We start from the raw sequence: 24,087 nt of genomic DNA on the forward strand, positions 1-24,087 counted from the left end.
ACTAAGTTGCAGCTTTTCTCTATTGATTGTGTTGCAGAATGTTAGTTCAATTTGGAGGACTGCACTGTTAAGGTGAAAATGCTGTCAAAGCATTTGTAATGGACAAAGGTGAACAGATGAGTCTGCCTTTAGAAAAACTAGTTCCTTATAATTGTATGCATGTAAAATAGTAGTGCAATTAATGTTTTTGTAACCTGGTCTAATATAAACACATTACTATAACATTTTGGTCAGTGAGGAAATAGATGCTGCTTCAGAGCTGACACATTGGGAACACCCAGGTTGTTACAAGGTCTGAAGTCCTATACAGTATTGGCTGATGTCTCTTAAGCGACATCGAATGAGGAGCTAGGTCATGGGCTCTTTATCAGCATTCGTTTGTGCCATCCTCTTAGATAATCTTCTCAGAATTTCTTCACTTCAAATACACGATTTTCTCAGCCTGTTTTCTCAGCCTATTATGTTTTCCGTTTCGAGTGGCAATATGCAAGGACATCATTGAAAACAGCATAACCTAAAAGAGAGAATTTCATGTGTGGCTTCCCGCATTGCAACGAACCGGAAAAAAAAACAACAGCGCTTCTTTGAGGTTCGCCATTTTTGGCAAAAAGGTATCATAGCAGTTTCTCTGTAAAATTATCATTAGAGGTGCTGCAACAACAATAACTTTTATTTATTTTCACACAAATCACAAGTAAAATATCAGATTATCAGTTCATAAGCTTACTTTTCACCCTGTTCCTTCCACAATGATGTCTTATGACAACAAAACACGTTAAATATTGCGCATGACATGTCAGGCAATTCATACATTTGCAGTAAATAGCCAACTACATTTACAAGCTTAGTTGATTTGGATCAAGTTGTGCGTTAGCTGAACTGATAGACTGTCACAATGCAGATGAGCAGGGTACGAGTTCAGGAGCGCATGAGTCGACACGTAAGCCAAAAGTCTCACAATTACCACAAAATGACATGGTTGCTTCAGCAATTGCATTGTGCATCTCCCATTTGCTTTTTTTGACACTATCGGTTAGGTTTAGGTTTAAGGTTTAGGGTAGGTAGGAAGGTAGATTCTCTTCGATTCAAATTAGAGCGTTAACCTTAAAAAAAACCTCATCAGTTTTTCATTTCCTACCCTCAAACCTAACAATTTCTGTTAAAGGTTTAGTTCACCCAAAAATTATAATTCTGTCACAATTCACTCAACTTCATTTAGTGCCAAACCTGCATGTCCACACATGTCACATCTCATTAAGGTTCCGACAGTATAGTTTTCCAAATTATTAAGAGCGTTTACGAAATTCTGTTTTCGGAGGAGGAAAAAGCAATTAGTGTGGATGAGAGGCAGAAGTAAAAGTAGTGAAATTAATGCGTTTTCAAACAAAAACGTTTTTGTGAGGATGTGGCCTATATGGATTTGAATAGCTTTTCAGTCTTTATCTCTCAGTGTTTGGTCTTACTCATAAGGTTTTGTCCTATGTGAAGTATAAAGCCTTTATCATTGAATTGAGTTTCTGTCATTAAGTTTGATCATAGCTGATTGATCTAATCATCCTTTTCAGGTTTTAAGATGTAGTTATAGGCCTCTCTTAACATTGTATTGATATTAAAAATAGTCAAGCTATTAAGAACTATTCAAATATTCTGACCGGATACAACACATGAGTTTTCTGTGGGTAAAGATTGCTTGTCCTGGGAAAAGCCCAGTGTCTGAAAGCAGGAAAAGGACAACAACAACAACAAAAATTTCTTCAAGCATTTTGTCCTATACTGTTCCAATCATTGGAAAATAGCCTGAAGTGCAGTTAGCAAAGTGAAAAATTAAAAAGTTTGAAAATTATGCTCAGTTATTAGCTGGTTGCCACATGTTGCTGTTCTTGCATAAACAAGGTTTCCTTTCAAATGGTAAGATACAAATATAATGGTTGGTGGTGGATTTCATATTTTATTTTCCTGTTACTATCACATATTGCTCTTGCATCACATCCTCATGAGCAATTGTGACCAAGTTTTGTTCAGAAAAATGCCATCATTCTGAAAGCAGTAACTTTGTTTTTTTAAAGCTCTCTTACTCATTGTGGCTTTAAAGTAGTCGGATAAGTGATCTGTCCCAAGTATCCACACAACTTCAACACATGTTATTGTTTTTGGTACTTATGTCTAGTTAGGGAGGGTTGTATGGAGGAGTGTGTACCGGAAAAGGACGCATAGTGAGACTGTGTGATGTATGATACACACAAAAATACATGAACTCTGTTAAGGAAAGGATATTTATTTCCACTGAAGGTCTTATCGTAGTGCTGAGGGGGCAGTTGAAGTTCTGTTACATAGATCAATGTGACTCATACAGTAGCCCTTCATTTTTTGTCGTTTTTCTTTGTCCATCAACCCTGAAAAACCAAAAGGATGAATGTTAATGCTTTTTTCTTATTTTCTCTCCATTTCTTTGGGTCTCCTTTTTCATCTTCAGTGTGACCGCAGGAGTTTTCATAGATGGACCACTATGTCCCCACACTCAACCCAGGTAGGTCACTGATAAAGCTTTAAACTTATAGTGCTGTCCTGTGTAGTAGGGGAGACTGGGTTGTCACACAGGGAAGTTGTCACAAAGGCTAAATCTCAGTAAGGATAAGATTTAGAATTACAACTACAATTATGCAAATGTGTGTTTTCTCTCTCAGAGATGTTGTATCTTGGTTTCAGACACAGTTTAAAACCCTCTTAAATATTATATATTATATAAAATATAATATAAAAATATATACAATAAATATTAAATATTATATATATATAATATATATATATTATAATTTTTTTATTCTTTGTATAAAGTGTGAATTCTACCATCCAAAGTAAGTTTTCACAATCATAATATTTTTATTGTAGCTTTTGGATAAACAAGTGGACATAATCACACAAGATAGCTGCCTATGTAGGCAGGAGAGAGCAAGGCAGCTCACTAAGTTTTGGAACAGACCATATATGTCCCACTATTGGGGCATGTTGTCCCGAAAGGTCAACATGTCTTCAGTGAACTGTATCTTTATTCCAAGGCAAGAATAGTGAAAATGTTCAAAAGCTTTTTTTGTAGCCAAGAATTTGACTATGCAGAAACGGACAAAATAAACCTACCCTGAGGATGAATTACCAGAGTAAAAAGTGTGACAACTAGCCCCGGTCTCCCTATAGGTAAAATGAACCATTGAACCAAATGTTTTTCAATTACCATTAAATTCATATAACAATTAGATTCATATATATTAGGTAATAAAGGTGAATGAAGAGCCTTCTTTAGATTTCACAGAAGAATAGACCCAACTGTAGAATGAGCTTAAGAGGACCAGGTAACAGCAATTCTGTCTAATATCTCATTTATGCTTAAAAAAAGTAGCTTGTCTTCCTCTAAGTCATACCGGATCCAAGACTCTGCATTCCTTTACACCCACGTGACATGCTGGCTCTGGGTGCTGTCTCCACCTTTAGCTCAAACTTCCCTGAAAATAACTCTTAGTAACCCAAACTTTCGGTCCAATGGCCACACTGATTTTGTTTACAGTTTGTTTTGATCCTTTGGTACGGTATATGCATTTCCTCTTCTTGTGATGAAAGATAAAACAAGCCAATCTATCCAGGCAATTTGGCAATAATTTATGGGTAAAATTTCCCTATGTCTAGTAGTGGTTTTACTAAGGGGAGAGAGAGAATGTCAGTAGGATGGTAAATCTATATATGATTCTTTATGAAAGCATATAATTTCTATTATGATTGTCTTTAAACTGCAATCATCAATCAACTTGATGTAAACAGTAGATCAGAATGTCTCTTTTGTTTTGTTTGAACTTGTGTGACAGCTTGATGAGAAATTAAACTTTAGATTGTTACAATGTCTGAGGTTGTAAGTAATGTTTTATTCTGCTGTTTGGAAAATTCCAGACAGTTTGAGTTTGTCTATGATTCTGTACATCAGGTTTTGGTAGTCTAAATGCAGGGAGAAATCCCAATATAATTACACTCTGTAAAACAGCATCATTATAAGTTATGGTTCAGTGCTTCTGCTTATGAATAATGAAAGTCGGTTCAGACCAGTCCTAACTTGTAGTCTCTCTCTCTCTCTTTCACTTTCTTTTAGTAATACACAATAAGTTATCCATAGAGCGTCAGTGGATGAAATGGTTACTCCTTTCTTCAATGAAAGGCAAGCCAGTACTGAGGAGATGGCTTTAGTAAGCAATGCACTGGCTGCTTACTCCTTCATAGCAGGTAAAAACAAGTTTGATATCCTACAACTTTTCTAACTATCCTACCACCTCAATACTACTCTATCTTTCTTTACTGCTCACTCCACTACTATCCACCTACCTCACCTCACTCACTCTGCTACTACCTGACTGCTATCCTACTCCTCCACTACTATCCTACTACCACACTAGCCTACTACCCCGTATTATCTTATGACCCTACCATCTCATTACTACCCTATATCTACCAAAATGCCCCACTTCTTCCGTACAACCTAGTTCCGGTTCCGTACAACTGGAGTCTAGAAATTTATTTTCTGTTTTGACTAATTTTTTTTAATTATTTTTCCCATCTTAAACATGTGTTATATACTGGATTTTTCTTTTCTCAGTTAAAGCTGCCTCTATAACCTACACTCAAATGCCAAAAATTATTTTGGCAATTATCACAATTGGATGAAGGAAATGATATGTTGAAGCTGTGACCGCAGAGACTTCAACATTGTTTTTGTTTTTTTCTTATAACAAAATTTTAAACTGATCAGACCACGTCCCACTGTTGTATCCACCATGCGCAAGAAGTGGGAAAGGGGCACTCAAGGGTTATAGCCACTGATATATAATATAGAACTGGATTTCTCATGACGTCATAGTCCAATATCCCTACTGACTTAATTGGAAATAATCAGTGCGCAATTCAGTAAACATTAGTCATTCAATATTATCATATTACAACTGAATTCTACATGAACATCTCTACAATGCAAACGTCCTACACATGTAATAATTTATTTAAAGTCAGGAATTTTTCCTGTTTCTTGAAAGTCCGAGTGAGTTATGTACATCCATATCAAACAGTAATCACCTCTAACAAACTTTATCATCGACCAGATCAGCTGAATGTAAACAAGTTCACTGAAACTGAGGGAAGAGACAAACAGACATTTTCAGACATATTTATTGTGAACATCAAAGTGTTTGTTACTTGTTTTATGTTTTCATCTTAAAAAGTGCCTCATTCTCGTGGTCACTTGAATAAGAGCACGTGCTCTATCACACGTGCAGCATGCACGCAGAGAGTGTGGGAGACACGCAAAGCAATGTTGGTTCAAATTAAACTGATACACTAGGTTTAAAAACAGCAAATGAACACAAATATGACATAAACCCATGCATGACTACAGAGAGAACTTCAGTATGAAAACAAGCAAATCCCAGGCATTTAAGGCTATTTAGAAATCCCCGTCGGACATTTTGAAAGTCTCTTTTGGGGGTAAGGTTGTGTTGTCACCCTAAACAAGCAGATATTACAAATTTCCTACTTACATTACAACTTGTGGACAGTTTTGCTGCTTCCTTTGGTGATTGTTTGATCTGTTTGAAATGGAGAGAAATTGTGAGTCTGACATCGCGATCTGCGTATATCTTCTTCCTCTTTAATGATTGTCACTAGAGGTCGAAATGCAACTGTCGTATCCGCAGATCGGAGATAGTGAAACAGGGGTCTATGAGAGTTTGGGCATACCACGATGGCTGCTCATACACTTCGGTGGCCTCACCTCCTACTGGAAGTTTAACGTTGCATTGGCAATCCAGTTATATATATATATATATATATATATATATATATATATATATATATATATATATATATATATATATCAGTGGTTATAGCTGACCATGACATTGTTTGATTTATTCCGAATTATACAAAAATCTGAATGAGTTGACGCAAAGTGAGGACACAACTTTGATAGACAGTTTTTTTTATTTTATTTTTTTATGGTAAATATAATTTAAATTTTGCTTGATGAATTGTTTGATATCTTACAGATCCATACCTTTAATTTGATATTTATATTTATGAATTTGTTGCATTATTTAACACTTTATTTGGCTGTTTAACATTGCATTAAAAAAATTATAATTAAATGATTTAAAAATATAAGTAATGAATGCCCTGAATATACACATTTCCTTTAGATTGAACATTTTTCAGTATTTTTATTATAATTCATTTGTGATTTTTAACATAAGACTTCTGTAGGACATGGTTTGCCCCTTTTCTCAAGAATCAGTGTTCTGTCAGGGTTATTAAGATATTACACTACCTTTTTTAAGTTTTCCTTTGCCTCTGCACACATTTAGTTTAACAAGGAAGCTTTGAGTGTGTTTCGACCTTAAAGGAATGTTCCGAGTTCAATACAAGTAAAGCTCAATTGACAGCATTTTTGGAGTAATGTTGATTAACACCTCCTTTTCTTAAAAAAAAAAGAAGAAAAAAAAAAGATCAAGATTACAGTGAGGCACTTACAATAAAAGTGAATATGTTCAATTTTGGAGGGTTTAATCGCAGAAATGTGAAGCTTTTCATTTTATAAAAGCACTTTTGCAAACTTGTGTATTATTTGTGCTGTAAAGTTGTTTATATTGCCATTTTTATAGTCGTTTTACGGTTTGTTGACATTACATCATCATGGTAATGAAGTTGTTAAAATGGCTATAACTTAATACAGAAAAGGTTAGTATATGATTTTATCACACAGTATGTTTACACACATAAAGTTGAAACCAGAAGTTTACATACACCTTAATCTGTATGTTAACATACACCACATACATTTAAGCTCAGGTTTTCATAATTCCTGACATGTTTGAAGTCCTCCTTACTCACACATGCATTTTCAGTTCTGCCCACACATTTTCTATCGGATTGTGGTAAGGCCTTTGTGATGGCCACTCCATTACCTTGAATTTGTTCTCCTTAAGCCATTGTAGGTATGCCTGGGGTCATTGTCCATTTGGAAAACCCATTTGTGACCAAGCTTTAACTTCCTGGCTGATGTCTTCAAATGTTGCTTCAATATATCAACATAATTTTTCTTCCTCATTGTTGGGCCTCATGTGTTCAGATAGGAGACAAAGGCAGGCCTACACACAGTCATAAAGCCTGACTGAGGCCTGTAGGAACACTCAAAGCCTAATAACACAAAAACTGCACCAAAATCAAACAAGGGAGTTGAAAGAGACAACAGATACCTTCAAGCCTTGCTCATTTTACACCTAGGTGTGAAATTCTGAAGAATCAAAATCTGAACTCCTATTGGATGAAACATCACACTGTTCTCTCTCTCTCGTACTAACCACACACACACACACACACACACACACACACACACACACACACACACACACACACACACACACACACACACACACACACACACCCACCTCTACCATCCTCTCATATATTATAGGCTTATCTGTTACCATATCTAATCATGTTACTGTTTAGTTTGTAGTTGGAAGTCTGAAGTTTGTCGACTGCATTGTATTGATAATTAATTGATATTACTACATCAATAAACTTTGTTATACTTTAAAGAGGAGCGTTTTGGTATTGTTCTGCATGCACCTGTGCCAGGGGCTGGCAGGGGATGTCAGTGCTCTGATTCAAGCCTTCATTGTTCCCTATCAAGTAGCTGCACTTTGAAGCTGCGCTGATTTAGTGCTTTGGGAACGTCTTTAGGAGTGACCAGCTGTGAATATGTGTGCAACACATCAATTAAATTTACTAGAATTTATAGCCTCTGCTGGTGACATCATAGGATGCACCTGTAGCAGGGCTATAAATAGATGCGTCACAGGTGCAATGTCAGGTCTTTTGTCTTCCACTCTGTGTGTGTGTGTTGTGATTCTCAAGCTGTTAGAACTTTCTTTTCCTCTGTTTGGAGTTAGAATTTGTTAGGCAGTGAGCAGAAAACCTTTTCTCCTTTCCAAGAATGAGTGTGAAGCAAAGCAAGCAGTGTGTGTTCCCGTGTTTACACTCTATGGCTGAAAAGGACACACACCAGTTTTGTTTTGTGTGGTTGGGGGAAGAGCATGCTGCTCTTGCGTTGGGGCGGGGCAGGTGCGAGGATTGTGATACGTTTACAGTCAAAATGCTTCGCACTCGTCTCGCTTACTTCCAAGAGCCAGCGCCCACTCTTTCATCGTGGGGCTCTCGCATGGATCTGGCTGAGGAGCGAGAGACGGGTCCGTCCCAATCGCTCGCTCTCTCCCCAGATCCAGCTGATCCTTCTCGTGAGCCTGAAGTGCGCCTCAGCGCCTCTTCGGTTCATGAGGAGGACGCTGAATCTCTTGAGTCTGCGGACTTTGAGCTACCAACCTCTGAACATTCAACACACAATAATAAAGCGGCTGAGGAATTACTCGAGGTGGTTACTCGGGCTGTGGCCAGACTACAGTTAGACTGGCCATGTGAACAAGAGACCCCCAAACGCTCCAAACTAGAAGACAGATTTCTGTCTGGTGGCCAAAAAATCAGTCCCTTCCTTTCTTCAATGACCTCCATAATGAGCTTTCTCATTCATAGAGGAATCCTTATACTTCCCATGTCTTCTTGCCTTCGATGTCGACATATTCGACTATTGCGGGTGCTGAGGCACGGGGGTGTTCCACGATGCTGCCGGTAGAAGAGACACTTGTGGGTTATCTCTCGCCTGGCTCTGCATCATCTCTTAAGAGCCCGACTCTCCCCACAAAGCCGTGCAGGACCACCTCCACGCTTGTGGGAAAAGCTTATCAGGCAGCAGGTCAGGCTGGTGCTGCCCTGCACACTACGGCAGTGTTGCAGGCATACCAGGCTGACCTGCTGAAGGACTTGAGTGCTGGCAGTACGGTCGACAAAGAGGCTTATGGCTAAACCTTTCGGGCACCACAGACAGGGACAGAGTGTTCCTCCTCGATGCCCCGGTTTCGCCTTCTGGCCTGTTTGGTGACGCCATGAACACGGTTATCACCAGATTCCAAGAGGCGAAAAGCCATGAGGAAGCCTTCAGGCAATTCCTCCCTCGCTGCACTCAGGGGGAGGGGCAGCTGGCCACCCAGCCCCACCCCGGTCCTTCTAGAAGGGAGGCTCAAAAACAGAGCTTGGCGAATCGCGTTCCCCATTGCAGAGACTGGGGACCGGCTTGTCACCCTGAGCAGCCCCCAAAGCAAGACCTCAGGACCGTCATCTCTAAGAAGAGAAAGCCTTGATGGTCTTGCGCCCAGCCGTGGGGGTTGCCCCCCCTTGGGACGGGTCGTGTAAAGCATCCACCTATACCCTCCCGATACCCCACGAAACCGCTCCATTCCAGCCACCTCTGGCGTTTCGGGAGCTAGCAGTTTCCAGCGAAATGTTGGATGTTCAGTTGCTTCCCTGCATAGCCCAGGACACGGGACACTCAACATCCCCTCAAAAGGAAGTGTCAGAATAAAAAAGAAAAAGGGCAAAACCCATCTCGTGGAAACTACTGCCAGGTGTTTCTATGAGGGCCCTAAGAACAGTAGAAAAAAGGCTACAGAATTCAACTCATTTGCCGTCCTCCATGTTTCAATGCCGTGGTTCCCACTACTGTGAAACTGGAACAAGCATGTCTACTGTGGGAAGAACTGCAAATCTCTTGGTCAAAGGGGCCATAGAACATGTTCCCCTTCCAGAGAGAGAGTCAGGTTACTACAGTGATGCTTCCTGGTCCCAAAGAAGGATGGAGGGTTGCGTCCGATTTTAGACAAGTCAGTCGTGTCTCAAATCCAACATCGCGATTGGTTGGTCACGCTCCATCTCATGGACACGCACTTTCATATAGAAAGTCTGCCACAACACAGGAAGTTCCTCAGGTTTGCTTTCGGGGGCGAAGCTTTCCGATATCGGGTTCTTCCATTCGGTTTAGCCTTATCACCCCGCACATTCACGGAATGCTTGGATACAGCACTGGCTCCTTTGTGACTCCGGGGAATCCACATTCTGAATTACATAGACGACTGGCTGATACTAGCACAGTCACAAAAACTGGCATTACAGCACAGGAATATCATCCTAGCTCATCTGGGGTTGAGGCTCAATTGCCAAGAAAAGCGTCCTCTCTCCCACTCAGAAAACTACCTATCATTCAGAACACCCTGAACAAAGTCAGGCTAGGCCAAGGTTGCACTGTTCGTCAGTATCAACGATTCCTAGGTCTCATGGCAACTGCATCCTCTGTGATCCCCTTGGGCCTTTTGCACATGAGACCATTTCAGTTGTGGCTCAAAGCCAGGAGATTTCATCCAAGGGCCAGTCCCCTAAGGCTGACAAGGGTTACGCTCCGCTTGCTACATACCCTTTCTATGTGGTTCAGACCCTGGTTCCTCACTTTGGTCTAAGTGCATCTTGCCATCGCAGGTTACTAATGACAGATGCCTCCCTGACGGGCTGGGGAGCGGTCTCTAGCTCAAGGGGAATGGGAGGGTCATAAGCTCGATTGTTATATCAACTCTCTCGTGTTGACGGCTGTATTTCTGGCCCTGAAATACTTCCTCCAGAGGCTGCCAAGTCTTGGTGCAGGTGGACAACACAGCGGTAGCCTCTTACATAAATCATCAATGAGGTCTACGTTCACACCAGCTGAACAGACTGGCATGGGAGATTCTCCTTTGGGCCCAGGGTAAGCTCCTGTTAATCAGAGCATCTTAAATACTTGGATGCCTGAATAGGGAGCAGATTTACTGTCCAGACAGAAAATACCGACGGGGGAGTGGAAACTCCACCCCGAGGTAGTGGAACAAATCTGATGGAGATTTTACAGAGAAGAAGTGGATCTCTTCACCTCCCAACAGACAGCGCAATGTCCCCTCTACTTCTCTCTGAGTCACCCAGCCCCCCTGGGTCTGGACACGATGGCACATACATGGCCCAGAATGCGCCTGTATGCGTTTCCTCCAGTTTCTCTGCTCCCAGGAGTCTTGGCCAGAGTTCGCCAGCAAGGATCCTGCCTCTTACTGATAGTGCCACGTTGGCCGAACAGGATATGGTTCTTGGAGATAATGTCTCTCCTCGATGGCTCGCCTTGGGTGATTCCGAACAGGAGGGACCTTTTGTCTCAGGTACAGGGGACAATATATCATCCCCGGCCCGAGCTGTGGAACCTTCATGTTTGGCCCCTGAAGGGTACCAACTGAGGGACACTGGGCTTTCACCTGAAGATATCGAGACCATTCTAAGTGCTAGGGCTCCCTCTGCTAAAAGAAGTTATGCCAATAAATGGGGTGTCTTTGAAAGATGGTGCAGTGCACTAAATGCAGATCCAGTTAACTTTCTGCAGGAAAAATTATCAGCAGGCACATGCCCCGCCACTCTCAAGGATTATGTGGCCGCTCTATCGACTTGCCACGCCTTGATTGACGGGATGCTGTTGAGGAAACATCCCCTGCTCGCTCGCTTCGTTCATGGAGCCATGCATTTAAGACCTCCTGCTAGGACCAGGATCCCTTCATGGGACTTAGCAATAGTCCTTGAGGGTCTGGTTGAGACCCCCTTTGAACCTCTAGAGTCAGCGTCGGATAAACTTCTGACTCTCAAGATGGTTTTTCTTATGGCAATTACTTCTCTAAAAAGAATATGGGATCTACAGGCTCTGTCTGTCTTGCAAACCTGCTTAGATTTTGCCCCAGGAATGTTTAAAGCAATATTGCACCCCCATATTGACTACCTGCCTAAGGTTCCTTTCTCGATGTACATCAGTCACTCTCAAATCCTTCTGCTCCCTGCCATTTACAACGCCGGAGCAGGAACAATTTCACGGACTGTGTCCAGTCCATGCCCTTCAGACTTATGTCCACCGTACTAGCCAGTGGCTTAAGTCAGGGCAACTATTCGTTTGTCATGGAGGCCGTAACAAAGGGGCAGCCGCCACCAGACAAACTATGTCACATTGGGTGAGGGATGCTATTGCCCTGGCCTATGAGGTGCATGGTCAAGCTTCGCCAGTAGGTATCAGGGCTCACTCTACCAAAGGGGTTGCCTCCTCTAACGCTTTGGCCAGAGGTGTCCCTCTGCAACTTGTTTGTAATGTGGCGGGCTGGTCCTCTCCGCATACATTCATAAGATTCTATAGTTTGGATGTTCATGCCACTCAGGGCTCTTATGTCCTTGAGTCTACATCACAAGCTCATGTCTGAGAACTCTCACACTCTTGTGAGCACAACTACACAACCGTAAGGGGTCCGGACATCCACAGTGCGGCGGCGTGGGTATTCTCGTTCCCAAAGCGCTAAATCAGAGCAGCATCAAAGTGTAGCTTTTTGATAGGGAATGTCTCGGGTTACTTAACTGTTCCCTGATAAAAGTGGAACGAAATGCTGCACTTCATTGCTGCACTTCAATGCTACACTGAGGATGCCCCATGACTGCTCTTCAGACAAAATACCTGATGAGGCACCTGTGATGCATCTATTTATAGCGTTGTCACCAGCAGAGGCTATAAATTCTAGTCAATTTCATTGATGTGTTGCACACATATTCACAGGTGGTCACTCCTAAAGACATTCCCAAAGCGCTAAATCAGCGCAGCATCACGTTCTGCTTTTATCAGGGAACAGGGGTTACAGTTAAGTAACCCGAGACGTTACCCTTTTGAATCTCGATGTTCTCAGGATGTTGAATTTCCTCACAATCCTATATTGAGACTGATATACTGTCTGGTTATTAGTCCCTGATTCCAGGGTGGTACCCCGGCAATAATAATTCTTATTACTATTCTATTGATTTTGATAATTGATAGTTATCTTTGATGATTGTTGATTTGAAGGATTAATAAGCTAATATTGATTCTAATCAATTTTAGTGTATGAATTTAATAATTAATAATGATCTTTGATCATTATTAGTTATTGTTAATAACCAAACCTGCTCCTGAACGAAGCCCCAACATCAAGATGGCATCTATTTTGTGAAGTGCACCAGTCCCTCCTGCAGCAAAGCACCCCCACAGCATGATGCTGCCACCCCCATGCTTCACAGTTGGGATGGTGTCCTTCAGCTTGCAAGCCTCACCCTTTTCCTCGTAACATAAAAATAACGATGGTCATTATGGCCACAGTTCAACAAACAACAGTTCAACAAGCAATTTTTGTTTCATTAGACCAGAAAACGTTTCTCCAAAAAGTAAGATCTTTGTCCCCATGCGCACTTGCAAACTGTAGTCAGGCTTTTTTATGGCGGTTTTGGGGCAGTGGATTCTTCCATGCTGTGCAGTCTTACAGGTTATTTCGATATAGGACTCGTTTTACTGTGGATATAGATACTTGTCTACTTTTTTCCTCTAGCATCTACACAAGGCCCTTTGCTGTTGTTCTGGGATTGATTTTAACTTTTCACACCAAACTACATTCATCTCTAGGAGACAGAATGAATCTCATTCCTAAGCTGTATGATAGCTGTGTGATCCCATGGTGTTTATACTTGTGTACTATTGGTTGTACAGATGAATGTGGTACCTTCAGACATTTGGAAATTGCTCTCAAGGATGAACCAGACTTGTGGAGGTCCCCAAATATTTTTTTTTTCTGAGGTCTTGGCTGATTTCTTTTGTTTCTCCCATGATGTCAACCAAATTGGCACAGAGTCTAAAGGCATGCCTTATAATCAATCCACAGGTACATCTCCAATTAAGTACACATCCTATCAGAAGCTAATTGTGTAAAGGTTTGACATAATTTTCTGGAATTTTCCAAGCTGCTTTAAGGCACAGTTAACTTTGTGTATGTAAACGTCTGATACACTGGAATTGTAATATTGTCAATTAGAAGTGAAACAATCTGTCTGTAAACAATTGTTTGAAAAATTACTCATGTCATGCACAAAGTAGATGTCCTAAATGACTTGTCAAAACAATACTTTGCTAATATTAAATCTGTGGGGTGGTTACATTTTTATTTTAATGTTTTCAACCTAAGTGTATGTAAACTTCTGGCTTCAACTGTATTCTTTTTGTCTTCTTGCTATTCTTCTGAAACAGTGAATATTTTAATGTTCAAAAATTGGCCCCCATTGTAAGTACCTCAGTATAACCTCGAGTTTGGCTTTTTTAAAGAAAAGGAGGAACATGTCAAAATATTTTTTTCTGGTTATCAGCATTATGCCACAAACGCTGTCAATTGAGCTTAACTATAATGAGTAGTTGCTGAGATGAGACAGGAAACACTGGATCTATGTGAAGGCTTTTAATGAAAGTGATGATTGTAAAACAAATAAACTTTACCTCAGGAAACAACAAACAAGAACTGAACTCATGTAGCAACAAACAAAAACCAACAAAGAGGGAACAAAACTAGAGGGTATTTATACAAGCATGAATAAATGAGGGAATGGAGAACAGGTGAGGATGATGGGGAACAGATGGTTGTGATGAGGGCAGTGCACCGTGAGAAATGTAGTTTATGGAAAACAGAGGGCAGAAGACAAAAACTATATCAAAAGTAGAGTCCTTGGAAACATAATGGTGACACACTGTGACATTAACTTGCATTGAACCCGGAACGTTGTTTTAAGTATATCCCTCACAGCCTCGTTTTCATTCCCAAACAAATATGGTGCAATAAGGCCAATAGTAGACCTACCTACCTAGTAGTACCAGCAAGTTGTTGCTTCATTAACTACATTGCTAATGTTTTGCTCTTTTCTGCAGATCACCCGGAACGGGTGGCATTGTATTTTGTGTGTGGAGTGTGTTTGGGACTAGTTCTCACTCTCATAGCGCTAGTGGTACAGATCTCCTGTCAAACCGACTGCAAAAGGCAACGATCGCCCAAGAAAATTGGGAAACCTGCCGAGAGCAGTAGCGACACCAGCGGCAGCGATTCAGACTGGGACAATTCCTCTGACCTGTCGGCACGGCGCCACCGGCGCTTTGAGCGGACGCTCGGGAACATGTTTACCACCGCCGAAGAGATGGAGCGCCTGCAGCGACTAGAGGAACGGGAGCGAATCATTCGTGAGATCTGGATGAACGGACAGCCCGACATGCCGGGCACCCGAAGCCTGAACCGCTACTATTGAAGTTTTTGAAGCATTGCAGAAATAGCCTCATGTGGACAATATCATGGCTATTAGCTACACTTTTTGTGGGGATATAGTAAGGGACTGATAAATGAACAAAGCCAACACTTATTAGACTTCTGGGGACTGTTCTTCTTCTAGTGGTGGCACGAAAGTGAAGGAGTAGTTGCTGTTTTAAATAAAAACCTGGTTTTATGAAGAATTCATCATACAATATAAAACAGTAGAGGATAAAATAACATCCTGGAGCTTTTATTATGCTTGACTTGAAATACTGTATTTTTAATTAGAGTTAAATTTCATCTGAAATAATTGCTATGGTCACATTATATATATATATAATAATGCTATGGTCACAATATTAGTGTGCATTTGACAATTCAGACACCTAATTTTTTACTTTTTACTGTTATTTAAGCAAAATATATTTGTGTTACAAAATGTTTTATTATACAAAAGCTTTGTCTTGGAGCTCAGGGTTTACACGACCTATCCCTCTGTGAAGGATGTTTTGTTGTTGTTGTTGTTGTTGTTGTTGTAGTAGTTGTTAACTGATATAGCAAAGGTCTGTGCCTTTATTTTAGAACAATTCTTCTAGTTTTAATTGTGCATGGAAGACAATCACCTCTGTTTTTATAATAAATGTTTCACAGTCTGAATTTGTATATGGTGCTAATTTCCTGTAGGTAAAATCCATAAATGTTTTAGCTCCGCACAGGCAATCTGACAATGGTTCAGAATAGGCAGCAAAAAATCCAAATTCTTCATCAGACATTCTGTTCCCATGACATTCAATACATGAAGCACTCTGATTCCACACTGATTCAATGCAGTAGTTAAAACATGTATATTGAATTTGTGAGAAACTTGCAACTTGTTGCCTGTCAGGATCCTGTCACCTTTGTCAGTCTGGTTTATTGTGATGTCTGGATCCTGACTCTTCGGTTTGGTTCGGTCTTGTTTCTCGGGATACGGACACTCATGCTCCATGTCTTGTCTTTTTGTCTGAGCACATGGCTAATGATGGCTTCATTGCCATGCGCTCTTTCTGTCTAATCTATTGTGTTTGGTTTGAGCACATGGTTCTTGTTAAGTTGTTTGACATGTGCTGTCCTGTACTGTCTCTCCTCCTGACCCCATCCCCTTGTTACCTTGTTATTAGTTAATTTGCTTCTCAAGCTTTCCTTATTACCACCCTTGTTTTCTTGTCTATTTAACCCCATTGTGTGTTTTGTCTTGTGCCAGTTCGTTGTGGATGTTTCCTTGTTACAGGTGTTCCTTCTCCAGCCCTGCCACCAAGTTCTGTGTCTGTGGAATGTCATTTGTTTTCCCCTACGGGGTGGTTTTTGTTTATTTTTAATATTAACTAAGCCCATCTACTCTTGAGTCCTCACCCTCTTTCTCTCTCCAACCCAACCTTGACAGTTTCCTTCTTGTTTATATAGAATTTATAGAATGTGTATGAGGAGTAATGTGCCAAATGTTTGTCTGTGGATCTAGTTGATACACATTCCGATAAAATAAAACTGAATCTTTTAAAAGTTCTCTTTTTGACAATACTCCTGTAAGTATATTCTGAATGTTTCTGCTGCTGCCAGCCAGTTTTGCACAAGCTAGCTGAGGTTTGTATTAGTGCCCTCTGCCGTCTGTTAAGAACATACAATTGAATGATCTTTATTTGAATTGAGTTTATATTTCCCATTTTAGTACAGATGAGTGGGAGGACAACCAAGTTACTTAGAAATAACTTTCCTAATTTTAAATATTTATAGTAATATGGTAAAAACGAAATATACAGGCCTACGTGTAAAATGAAAAGTTAACTGATGTTCAGTGTAAAAATTGTTAAATAAAAAGCAAACGTGATCAGATATATCATGAATATATATATATATATATATATATATATATATATATATATATATATATATATATATATATATAACTATATATGCTATAAGAGTAAACACAAGAATTCTGATGATGATGAAATGATTTATCAAGCTAACACTGGCATTTGATTTATTGTCAACTATTTTGACATTGAATTGTAAAATTTAGCAACTTTTTTCTACTACAAATAGTAACCATAAATATAACATAATTATAATAATTGTTTTAAAATATAGTGACTTCCATTTTTCATATACTGTATATAGTTTGTGACAACTTAAACCCTTAAAGAATTATATTTATAAAAACATACATACATGAAGCATATAAAAAGTAGACATTAAAAATACATAAAATCAGAAAATACCTACAAACATTGTAATATAGCCAAAGAAAGCAGCAAATAAAAAACATACAATTTTTGTCATTTTATAATATTTAAACTGTAAACTGATTTTAATACACTGACCTTAAAACTAATCTTGCAAAATCAATGAGCGCATATACAGATAACTGATAGCTTGTAGTGATCAATATGGTGCTAATAACAAACTAAACATTTATCATTAACAAAAAATTCTCACAAGTTCATACCTGTTTATAATATAACAAATATACCTGCCTTCTAGCCCCTACTAATCGAGGACTTGTATTTTGTTTAGTTTTATGGTCTAGTATTAGAGTCGAGGTATAGCATGGGTCCCCATTTAAACATTGTTTGGCTGTCAACTACAGTGCAGCTCCATTGATAATGGGACTGATTAAAGTAGCTTCTCTGAGACTATGCGGAGACTGGGGTTCTGCACTAAAGTAAACAGTGCTACTGGAGTCTGCAGGACAGGTGTAAACATTGCACCATTAACCATCTTCGATTCAGCCTCTGGAGAATGTCTAAACTAAGCACCAGAAAGACTATTGACATGTTCAGCTTCTTCTCTGTTTTATGTGTGGTCAGGACAACTTTCAACGTGTTCACCCACAACCATTGATGGCTGCTTACAGTGCTTCAGTCCAGAGTCTGCCTCGGATACATCATTATTTCCCAGTAAGGCTGAAAGTCCTCTGTCTCCATAGAGGCTGTTGATTTTGCTTGAGTTTCCAGCTTTGAGAGCCAGGTATATGAACATATGATGATGGTGCCAGCAACCCTCAATTGGCTGAACAGAAACGGCTCCTGCTTGTTCCTCAAGAGACAGCACAGCCAGTAACTGAGAAAGTACCAAGCGTGTATGTGGAGAGTTCAGGTGTGGTCTCTTTACATTGCACATCAGATGTTGATGATAGTCTAAAAATCTTTGGAGGATCTCAGTGGATTTGGGATGAAGAAATCAGTAGTGAAGGACAACAAAAATGACACCTAGAAAAACAGAGAACAGAAAAATTATCATTATAACAAGTTACATTATATTAGGTATATCAGAGCTGATTAGAAATTGTTCCCAGTTATAGCGAATATTTACTAATGAAGAAGCAACACAAAGCCACAGTAATGCTCATGCTATCTGAGTGAGTCTGAGGCCAGAAGTAGAAGAAACATTTTCTCCAACAACATTAACTACAACACAGAAAGAAGCTACTTATCAGTTATCAAAATCAATGACCTATAAAATGATAAAAAGGTAAAGAATGGAATTAAAGATGAAAGACCTATAATTTCAGGGTGTTTCTTCAGCTTCGGGTAATTATCTATTAAAACCTCTTTAATTTAATTTAAAATGTATTAAAACAGATTTAAACTTTTTATGTTTGTGTTATAAAGGTCATATTACTTGGAAACATTGTACAATGCCTTTATCATTTATTTGATGTACTTTTCAAATGCCTTTTATGTATAGATTTTATTGTTTTATCCTTGACCCAGATATTAAACTATGCCAATCCATAATAAAATATTTATTATTACATGTTTAAAACTTAACTTAACTTAATTTGAACATAGTATAATAAGTACAATAAGCATAAACCATTTTTATAATATTGTGTGAAAATTATTTCTATCCATTTTTCAATAATTATGACAAGCACACCAAACTATTTTTCCCCTTTGCCACCAAGTGGACAAACGTGTCAGTGAAGAGCATGATTTAGATGAAATATGAGACAAGTATTGTTTGAAGAAAACAAAGAAAAATCAAGGTAAACATAATTTGTGAGCAGAATAATTTTATTGGGTATAATGTCCAGTCAAGATGTAATTTTTCCAAATTATGCAAAAAGTATGAAAATATATTTCAAAAACATTAATAATTTCATTTCCAGCACTGTCATTTCCACCACATAAAAATACAGTACATAATTTGACATGTGGTGGAAATTACACTAGTGGAAAGTTTCACGACTTTCATAAAAATGGCAAAAATGACATACATGGCTTGTGGAGCATTACTAATACACTGTTAGTAGACAAATTAAATAAACACATTTTTAACAAGATGTTACTTGAAGTCCAAAGGTTGAAGAAACAGCATATCACACACTCATCCAGCACAGAACATCGTCCAGATATTTTGGCCAATATTTGCTGATTTTTGCAAAACAGATTTCTGTATTCTCTTTTAACTGACAATGTAGAGCAATCTACCAAATAAAATCCAACTATGCGGTACCGTGAGGGACTGTCTTTAAAGATGAGGAATAGGAAAATGTGCCCCTAAGATTAAGTTGAAAAGACGCCAGGAACCACGGTTAATGCAGATGTCTGTCTGCTGGGACACAAGCCAAAACATCATAATGACCCAGTGGAAACCTGAGGAGTGATTTAAAGAGACTATTACAATGCACTCATTTATAAGGAATCATCTCTTTCCAGGTAAGAGCTGGGAAACGACAAATTACCGTCAATCCTATGACTCAGACTAACAGTAAATGCATTTATATTTAAAGTGACAAGTATTAGCTTTATCCAGAAGTGTACTGATTTAGGAACAGTCCTCACCCACTACTCCGCAAGTCCACCAGAAAAACACACTGCAGAAGTACATGAGGCTTGCAACCCTGGCACCCACCATGCCACCTCTCCATATGAGCTGGCACGGCATAGCAGCAGGGGTCACGTGTCGGTGGCCAAGATGGAGCAGCAAGCATGAGTGGCTGTACAGGGCCAGAAACCAGGACACATTCAGCAGCACATAACACCACTGTTAAAAGCAAAGCACATGAATCTCATACAGTTAGAAATGGGATTTTAAATGGTAAATGGTCTGCAATTATATAGCGCCTTTTTAACCTTAGCAGTATTCAAAGCCCTTTACATTGCGTCTCATTCACCCATTCACAAACACATTTACACACCAATGACAGCAGAGCTGCCATGCAAGGTGCTAGCCTGCCATTGGGAGCAACTTGGGGTTCAGTGTCTTGCCCAAGGACACTTCGGCATGTGGAGTCATGTGGGCCGGGTACTGAACCACCAACCCTGAAATTAGTGGACAACCCGCTCTACCACCTGAGCCACAGCCGCCCCAATACCAATTTTGATGGTATTCATAATCAGAGAAAAGTTTCTTGTGACTACACTGAAATTTGTTTTAACCTGCAAGTGAAACTTCATGCGGTAACATCTAATTTAACTGGTTTGATTAAAGTAAAAAAAAATCTAACATCACAGAGTCAACCTGATTCCAAGTGTTAGACCAGGCAGAAATAGCTCCATAAAGGGATAGTTTTCTCAAAAATTTTAATTCTCTCTTCATTTACCCACCCTCTTGCCATCCCAGATGTGTATGACTTTCTTTCTTCTGCAGAACACAAAAGAAGATTTTTTAAAGATTATGTCAGCTATGTTGGTCCAAACAATGCAAGTGAATTGTGACCAAAACTTTGAAGGTCCAAAAGGGAAATGAAGGCATTATGAGAGTAATCCATGCGACTCCAGTGGTTAAATCCATATATTCAGAAGTGATATAATATGTGTATGAGAAACAGATAAAAATGTAAGTCCTTTTTATTATAAATATACACTTTCACTTTCAATTCAGCCAGCTACTGGTTGGGGCTGGTCAAAGGTGGAGATTTATAGTAAAAAAGGGCTTTAATATTGATCTGTTTTTAAACCACATTTATCATATAGCTTCTGAAGAAATGGATTTAACCACTGGAGTCACATGGATTACTTTTATAATGCCTTCATTTCCCTTTTGGACCTTCAAAGTTTTGGTCACAATTAACTTGCATTGTAAGGACCAAAAGAGCGTAGATATTCTGCAAAAAAAAAAAAAAAAACATTATTTGTGTTCTGCAGAGAAAGTCATACACATCTGGGATGGCATGAGGGTGAGTAAATGATGAGAAAATTCTGATATTTGGGTGAACTATCTCTTTAAGGTGGCTGGTTGCCACATTTGACAGTGTGTAAAAACTCATTTAGTAAGCATAGCAAGAATGTGCAAACAAATATTTGAATTTATATAGTATGTCTTAAAGGAATGGTTATCCCATAACATTTTATTTCTGTCAAAATGTACTCACCCCATATAGTTCCAATCCCATATTACTTTCTTTCTTCCGTAGAGCACAAAAGGAGGATTTTTTGAGGAATATTTTGACCACTACATTCCTGTTAATTAAAATGAATGAGAACTCCAGCAGTTAAGTTGTCCAAGAAACTTATACGCTATATTCCAAGTCTTCCAAATGTTTTTATGTGTGAGGAACATACTGAAGTTTATGTTTATATTTTTCACTGATCTTATAGCTGCTACTATATATGGCTTCAGAAGACATTGAATTAGGGCTGTTAATTTAATGCATTAATTCAGTGTGATTAACACAATTAATCATGACCCTATAGGCCACAATAAGGAATATTCCTACCATTGGACCAATTAAATCTTGAAGTACCACCTATATTCAGCAAATCCCCAGCTGTATAGGCAAAGAGCAGTCAAAAACCAAAATGAGGCTTGCTTGAAATTAAGGACAGCACTTGAGATGAGAACTGACGAGTTTAAAAACAGCTAGAAGGGGCGCAGTTACGAATGCAAATTCAACATTCCAAACTTGACATAGTGACCTAAAAATACATTGTGTTTGTGACACAACCAAAGTTGGACACTCCAAAAGTGTCCGTCTGACGCATGTGTACATTGCCGCATCCTTATTTTATTATAAAAGCCGTTATAATAAATATATCTTGGATTGATTGATGAATTTAATTGCAAATGATATTGCTGTTGACGGTAATTCCATGATGGGCAGTTAAATATTATGGCAATAAACTATATATTGTCTTCTAAAGCCACTTTTTTGTCTTATCAATGCTTTAGTCATCTGCCACAATATTGTATCGCATATTTGGTATCTGAATTATTATATTCATAATATATATTTAAAATATTTTAAGCTATTTATAGTTATTTAATCATAATATATTTGATGGTGCTTTTTAGTATTTTGGAGCTTGAAAGCTCAAACGTTCATTTACTTTCATTATACAGGGGAAAAGTGGCCAGGATATTCTTCAAAACTCTACTTTTTGTGTTCCCTAGTAGAAAGAACATCATAAGTTTACAATGATATGAGGGTAAGTAAATTATTATGGAATTTATATTTTTGAGTAAACTCACCCTTTAATTATTGTGCTCAAATATTGATGGCGTTTTACAGAAGACTACAGCTTGGTACTTTGTAAAAATGTAATAAGTTTTATTTATTACTCAATGACTATTTTATTACTTCCACTGAAAAATGTTAAAGCAGAGCTTGCTTGTTCCCAAATTACTGTAAGAGAATTACATGACCTACTAACATTATACACTACATTCATTTTATTCAATGTTTTTGTTATGTTTAATTTAGTATTTAATAAATAATGCTAGCCAAGAATTTAATGTAATGTTTCTGACCTCTGAAAGATGCCCAGATGAAAGCAGGGCACATGTATGAGATGAGTGAAGGCTTGGGTTTTTCTGCTTCAGTGACGTGCAACTTCAGACTTGGCAGTTGCACAGCTGTGGCTGGCACAGACCCAAAGTCAGCCAAGCCAGCAGCTCATTTTCCATGCTGAGGTAGTTCATAAAGAATAGTACAACTGAAAAGACAAATATTCACACAACAAATATAAATGTGTTATATTAGATTAGAGCTCAGCCTATGTTGATCCGTGGACTGAAAACAAATGCTTATTTATGTGATTGTGGGGGTTTTCAATTCACTTTGAAAGATCTTTTAAATAAACATTTTCAATAACACTTTATAATATCTAATATTCAATAATAATTCATAGTAAATAATTAGTAATTAACAAACGTTCCATTTTGCTTAACAGATCAGAAGTTCTTTAAAACGTGAGTAACATGAATGAATATTGATTCATTTTCATTTTGCAAAAAATACATTTAATAGAGGAATTGGAATTGGTATCGGTATCGACGATATTGGATTTGAAATAATTGCTATCGGATCAAAAAGATGTGGCTCGGGATAGGGAAGTTTGGGGGCCCCTGCTGGAGCAGCTGCCCCCGCGACCCGACTTCGGATAAGCGGTTGAAGATGGATGGATGGATGGTATCGGATCGAAAGGAAAATATGTGGTTTCACCCATCCCTAGTTTTTGGATACTGGGGCTCAATGTGATGTCATAACTCAAGCAACCCATTTTAAAGTTTATAACTTCTTAGAAATGTGTTATTCTTGCCATTAATTATGAGTTTAAGTGATTGTATGGAATGAGAAATTTCCATTTTTATTTATTTCATTTTTTATATAATTTGAATATGACATACTTATATTTAATTTAGGCCCAATTATAGATGAGGTGGGGTACATCGTAGCAAAAGGTACCCTTAAGGAAAATGTGCTCTTTTTGTCTGGTCACAAAGTATATCAAGTTTGATTAAAAAATAAAATAAAATATATTTTTATTGAATATTGATGGAGCAACATAATTTGTTTGAAAAGAAAAAATAACAGAAGGTTGTTTTGATATTGGGTAAAAGGCCCCCACACATGAGGCAAAAGGCTCCCATGGGGTTTGAAAAGATATTGTGACAAAATCTGTCAATGTAAAATACTATTAAGACAGCCCTTTTTTTTTTTCTTTTTTTTTTTTTTAAGAAAATTAAGGTTATGCTTAATTTAAATGAACACTTCAGA

At 38.6% G+C, this 24,087-nt stretch overlaps 1 protein-coding gene and 1 pseudogene across 1 annotated transcript in view; one reads left to right on the forward strand and one right to left on the reverse strand.

Moving 5' to 3' along the window:
* Window positions 1–16,626, forward strand: part of eva1a (eva-1 homolog A (C. elegans)) — a 28,344-nt gene extending 11,718 nt beyond the window's left edge. The window contains exons 2-4 of the mRNA XM_052153209.1: window positions 2,474–2,527; window positions 4,133–4,263; window positions 14,732–16,626. Coding sequence (XP_052009169.1) covers window positions 4,173–4,263; window positions 14,732–15,102 — 462 coding nt within the window. The 5' untranslated portion in view covers window positions 2,474–2,527; window positions 4,133–4,172 and the 3' untranslated portion in view covers window positions 15,103–16,626. The remainder of the gene's footprint in view (window positions 1–2,473; window positions 2,528–4,132; window positions 4,264–14,731) is intronic.
* Window positions 16,627–16,715: 89 nt separating this feature from the next.
* Window positions 16,716–22,994, reverse strand: LOC127662682 (XK-related protein 5-like; annotated as a pseudogene).
* Between the last annotated feature and the right edge of the window lie 1,093 nt (window positions 22,995–24,087).

This window comes from Xyrauchen texanus, chromosome 22 (assembly GCF_025860055.1).
Source record: "Xyrauchen texanus isolate HMW12.3.18 chromosome 22, RBS_HiC_50CHRs, whole genome shotgun sequence".
In the NCBI taxonomy this organism is placed as follows: Eukaryota; Metazoa; Chordata; class Actinopteri; order Cypriniformes; family Catostomidae; genus Xyrauchen; species Xyrauchen texanus.